Genomic DNA, 6,000 nt, shown 5'->3' with positions numbered 1-6,000 from the left:
AAAGTATGAAGGCTATTGCTTAACGCATTGTAAGCTGCCCTGAGTCTCCGGAGAAGGGCGGCATATAAATCAAATTTAAAAAAAAAAAATTGCCAAGGTTGGAGACCCTGCATAAAGGAATGCGCGAGTCCCCATAGCTGAGCTCCCGCCCTCCTGTTGCTTGGAGGTGGCCCGCAGCCTTGCAGCCCCGCCCGGCCTGGCTTACTCCGGCAGCAGCTGCAGCTGCAACGCCCCGCCCGGCCGTGGCTTCCCTGGCGGCTGCAGGTGAGCTGTGGGGCCCGGCGGGGCGGGCGTGGCCCCGGCGGGGCGGGCGGTCCCGGCTGCCTAACCTCCGCCCGGCTCAGCCAGCGGGCCAGTGCCCGTGCCCAGCGCCCAGCGCACCGCCAGCATGTTCGGCGTCCAGCAACACGTCCAGCCGACGCCGCTGCCTCCGCCCTGGAGCTCCCGCTCTCAGCCGGCCGTCCCGTCTCCTCCCCGGCGCGGCTACTGCCCGGTGCCGGTGCCTCCGCCGCCGGCGCCTTCCCGCTCCTGCTTCGACCCCTGCTTGGCGCCGCCGCCTTCGCTGCCCGCCACGCTGCCCCGCGCCCGCCAGAGCCGCCCGGCCCCGCTGCCCTTGCAGCTCCAGCCCTGCCCCGACCCCTTCCCGCCGCAGGAGAGCTGCAACGGGGGCGGCAGCGTGGTCTACGAGCGGGTCCGCACCTACAGCAGCCCCGGCGGGAAACGGGTGCAGCTGCTGGACGCGCCCAACGGCTGCTCCCCCCGGGCGCTCTCGCCCTTCGACGCCAGCCCGGGCTACCAGCACGTGATCTGGAGCAACGACCCTCCGGTGCAGGTAAATGGCGGCTCGCCCCCTCCCCCGCAGCCCGTTCTGCCCCCTCCCACGGTTCCCCCATTGGGTTCCTCCATGCTCTCACCTGGAGGAGAGAACACCCCCATGCTCTCACCTGAAGGAGGGAGCACCCCCATGCTCTCACCTGGAAGAGGGAGCACCTCACCTGGAGGAGGGAGCACCCCAATGCTCTCACCTGGAGGAGGGAGCACCTCACCTGGAGGGGAGAGCACCCCAATACTCTCACCTGGAGGAGGGAGCACCTCACCTGGAGGGGAGAGCACTCCCATACTCTCACCTGGAGGAGGGAGCACCTCACCTGAAGGAGGGAGCACCCCCATGCTCTCACCTGGTAGAGGGAGCACCTCACCTGGAGGAGAGAACACCCCCATACTCTCACCTGGAGGAGGGAGCACCTCACCTGGAGGGGAGAGCACCCCAATACTCTCACCTGGAGGAGGGAGCACCTCACCTGGAGGGGAGAGCACTCCCATACTCTCACCTGGAGGAGGGAGCACCTCACCTGAAGGAGGGAGCACCCCCATGCTCTCACCTGGTAGAGGGAGCACCTCACCTGGAGGAGAGAACACCCCCATACTCTCACCTGGAGGAGGGAGCACCTCACCTGAAAGAGGGAGCACCCCCATGCTCTCACCTGGTAGAGGGAGCACCTCACCTGGAGGAGAGAACACCCCAATACTCTCACCTGAAGGAGGAAGCACCCCCATACTCTCACCTGGAGGAGGGAGCACCTCACCTGGAGGAGGGAGGACCCCAATACTCTCACCTGAAGGAGGGAGCACCCCCATGCTCTCACCTGGTAGAGGGAGCACCTCACCTGGAGGGGAGAGCACCCCAATGCTCTCACCTGGAAGAGGGAGCACATGTTACACAGAGAGCAACCCACTACAAGGGTATAAAGCCCACCCCCCAGGAAGAAGGGCTTGGGTCCTATCTATCTACCTACCTACCTACCTACCTACCTACCTACCTACCTGTCTTGTTGTTAGTTGCGAAGTCGTGTCCGATCCATCACGACCCCATGGACAACGTTCCTCCAGGCCTTCCTGTCCTCTGCCATCCTCTGGAGTCCATTTAAGATTACCGCTACTACTTCAGTCCTATCTATCTAGGTCCTATCTATCTAGGGTGCCCCTTTTATGCATGGATCTGGGTGGGGGGCGCTGGATGAAACTTTACCCTCTTCCAGTTCACGGGTTGTAAAGGGGGAGGGGGGGCCCTGAGCATCTTTTTTCAAGGTAGAAGGGTCAGAGGCTTTTGGCTGCTGCCTCCCCCTCTCCCGCCAAACTGTGGAACTGGATCCAATTGGATCTCTCTCCTCCCACTCTGACTGCTTCCTCTTTTTTTTCCTCTCACCTGGACGAGAGCGCACCTTTCACAGGTTACGTAGAGACCCTGCGCTTGCCGCCCGTTGCAAGGATATTACAGGCCCAGGGGAGGAAGAGGCTGGGTCATCGCTCTCCATTCAGGGTGCCACTTATTTTTCAGGGATGTGGGAGTCACGATGGACTGAGTTTCACCCTCTCTTCAAAAAGCCCCCCCCCCTCGAAATTCACTGACAAAGTTAGGGGCCCTGAGCATCTGCGTTCAAAACAGAAGGGCCAGCTGCTGCCCCCTTCCCACGGAAACCAACAATGGGACTGGATACAGCTTGCAAATATTCCCAAGCATTATGGTTTTTGTCTGTATCACCTTTGGCAAACACAGCTGAGTGTGCTAAGAAAGTGTTTAGCAGATCGTTTGGGGCCAGGAACAATAACAAAGGGGAGTAACTTTTTTTTTTGTTTTGCAAGCTCTCTTAAACAGGCCTGTTTGGTGCTAACTATTTCCTTAGTTCCTTAAAAGTTGATTTCTCTTCCTCTCCAAAGTCCAATTACTGTATTGTTCTAGCAGGCGTGGAAACATCCTTCTCATATTTAAAGTTGATTCTCTGCACTCCTTCCGCCGTGCTGTGAAGACCTTTTTATTCCATCAGGCGGGCTTGGCCTAATCTCTTCCCTTTTTAAATATGTAAATTTTAATCTGTTTTTAAATTACTGGGGTGTTTTAATCTGTCTGGGCCAAAATGATTTAATTTGATTTTATCTGGTTTTTAAATTTTTTGTATCTATGTATTTTATTGTTGGCTGTTCACCGCCCTGAGTCCTTCGGGAGTAGGGCGGTATACAAATCAAATAAACTTAAAAAACTTAAACTTAAACTCTGTGTGAAATAGATTAATACCTCTAAATGTGTACTTCCTGGCCTTCAGTATTGATTTAATTGTCTTGTCGTTTTGTTTATTGCCCTTATATTACAATCTCCATTGACTCTTGTGTTGTAGTCTCGGTTGACTCATTGCACGCACAACGCAAATTGTGTTATAGAAATCATGCGCCCAGTTGCGTTCATTCTGACTAACATTCATTTCTAGATGAAATAGAGAGCTATAATTGTTATTAGGGCCAGAAGCTTTGCAAAACAAACAAGTACTGTATATTGAAAAAAAATACACCTTTCTAGATGTGTTTCTTTTTTGTTAACAGAACAAGGGTGGTTTCATTTTGTTGACGATGGAATTGTGTTGTTTTTGAAGAGGAGATACAATGTTGTGAGAGGAAGCTGTGTGTGTGTGTGTGTGTGTATATATATATGTGTGAGTGAAAGAGATTGAAATTGTTTCACATTTCTTAGTCACCTTTTCACAGAATTCTCTCCTCCAGCATCAGTTTGCAGTATAAAATGCACCGATTTCAAGTTAATATAAGGAAGTCATGAATTGGATTTATGCCAGTTTAAAAACCAGCTAATCGGAACAAAGTAAATCAGGAATTTGAATAATTGTTGGAAATGGCATATTTTATAAAACTTGAGCTGAAATGATTGTTTGGTTTGAAAAGAGTCTTATTAGCAGCATGCATATAAATAATCCCCCAAAAGTAGTTGGACTTTCAAATAGAGCAGGGATCTCCAAACTTGGCAACTTTAAGACTTGTGGACTTCAACTCCCAGAATTCCCATGGCTGGCTGGGGAATTCTGGGTGTTGAAGTCCACAAGTCTTAAAGTTGCCAAGTTTAGAGACCACTGACAGAGATTGGGTGTTGAGACTTTACTTCTTCTTGCTTGCTACAGTTCTGCTTTTCAATGATATGGGAAATTATACCTTTTGGAACATTCGGTTATTAGGTTTATATCCTGCATTTCATTCAAGAGGCCCAGGAGATATACAGAGTATGCCCTCCTCCCGTTTCCCTCCCCCAGAACAACCCTACGAGGTAGACTGGTTGAAAGAAATACAAGCGATGGGAAAGCAAGACTATAGCAGAACACTTGAATGTGCAACCAGACAGACTGAAGTCCCACCGATAGAGATGCAGGGTTAAAAAACAACAACAAAAGCCCAACATGACAATCCTAGTTATCCAACTGAAGCATATAAAAAAATTGATGGCATGGTTGAGGCCACTATAATGGACTGTTTTGCCCTCCCTGGAGTCCAAGTAAGGCAGATGTGGGTTGGCAAATATAATGATTCATCTTTTTGGCTGTGCTTCTATGACTACCCCGTGTCGCAGAATTGCAGATTGAATAAATACAGGCGTTCAGCTGTTGAGTGGAATAAAATTTTGGATAATAAAATTCCGCCGGGAATTAAAAACTTGGCTTTTCAAATCCCTTGACCTGGTCTGATGATGGGGTTTTAAGGGTTTTAATGGGTTAATTTTAAATTTTTTAGATTTTAGTCTTTATTTTATTGTGGCTTGTGTTTTATTGTTGTGAGCCGCCCTGAGTCCATTGTGAGATAGGGCGGCATATAAGCCGAATAAATAAAATAAATAAATAAATAAAATGAAAGCAAAACTCTGTTTTCCTAAGATGATGGGGGGGGGGAAGAAACCGCGGCAGCAATAAGAGAACAGTAACAAGCAACCGGCAGAAGAATCTGGTCCTTATCAATTCTGAGAAAAAAATCTCAGCCAGTTAGTGAAGAAATTCCGAACAGTTAGTAAAAGAAGAATTTTCCTTTGGTTACTAGATGGCGGGACTATTGGTATTATTGACATTCTTATTCTGGGATCTGCTGCCTTGCTAGCAGTGGAAATTCTGGTCCCAGTTGTTGTCATCCGTCAAGAACTACCAATATTCTACCTATACAGGAAGTCCTTGATTTATGACCATAATTGAGCCCAAAATTTAGGTTGCTGGGTGAGACATTTGTTAAGTGAGTTTTGTCCCTTCTTATGACTTTTCTTGCCACAATCTCGCTTTTAATCTCGTTTCCGACCGAACATGGCACCCAAAACATTAGGGATTTTTTTTTTAAAAAAAAATAGGAGCTTTGATTTGTTTTTTTCTCTTAATTGCTTTGAATAGTTCTTTACATCTGTGATAGATTTTTATCTCCGTTCACTGCCCAGAGTGCCACTGATAAGATGGGCCGCCATATACAGGTAGTCCCTGACTTATGAGCACAACTGAGCCCAATATTTCTGTTCCTAAGAGAAACATTTTTTAAGTGGATTTTGTCCCATTTTATGACCTTTCTTGCCACGGTGGTTAAGTGAATCATTGCAGCTGTTAAGTGAGTAACCTGGTTGTTAAATGGCTTCCCCATTGACTTTGCTCGTCAGAAGGTCGCAAAAGCGGATCACGTGACTCCGGGACACTGCAACTGTCATAAATACGAGTCAGTTGCCAAGCATCTGAATTTTGATCAGTTGACCATGGGGATGCTGCAATGGTCGTAAGAATGAAAAACGGTCATAAGTCACTTTTTTCAGTGCCGTTGTAACTTTGGACAGTCACTAAACAAACTGTTGTAAGTCAAGGACTACCTGTGGATGAGAAATGGGTTTGTAAACTATAGTTATTTGCTAGAGGACAAACCACTTTCTTTGAAACTCAGTTCTGGAGAGGATATATTTATCTCTGTCTAGCAATCCATCCATCCATCCATCCTATATTGCTCTGCATTCCTTTGCAACCATGAAAAGAACATCACTTGGGGGGGCCGAAAGCCCTACTAAGCAGGTATATACAAAAGAATGAAGGCTATTGCTTAACGCATTGTAAGCCGCCCTGAGTCTCCGGAGAAAGGGCGGCATATGAATCAAATAAATAAATAATAAATAAATAAATAAATAAATAAATAAATAAATAAATAAATAAA

General features: G+C 48.3%; 1 protein-coding gene across 1 annotated transcript in view; it reads left to right on the top strand.

Moving 5' to 3' along the window:
* The first annotated feature begins 388 nt into the window (after positions 1-388).
* POF1B (POF1B actin binding protein) overlaps positions 389-6,000 on the top strand; it is a 54,749-nt gene continuing 49,137 nt past the window's right edge. The window contains exon 1 of the mRNA XM_070951806.1: positions 389-832. Coding sequence (XP_070807907.1) covers positions 389-832 — 444 coding nt within the window. The remainder of the gene's footprint in view (positions 833-6,000) is intronic.

Source organism: Pituophis catenifer, unplaced genomic scaffold (genome assembly GCF_029215685.1).
Source record: "Pituophis catenifer annectens isolate HBS135680 unplaced genomic scaffold, rPitCat1.0.hap2 SCAF_11, whole genome shotgun sequence".
Taxonomy (NCBI): Eukaryota; Metazoa; Chordata; class Lepidosauria; order Squamata; family Colubridae; genus Pituophis; species Pituophis catenifer.
This window is presented reverse-complemented; position numbering and strand designations above follow the sequence as displayed.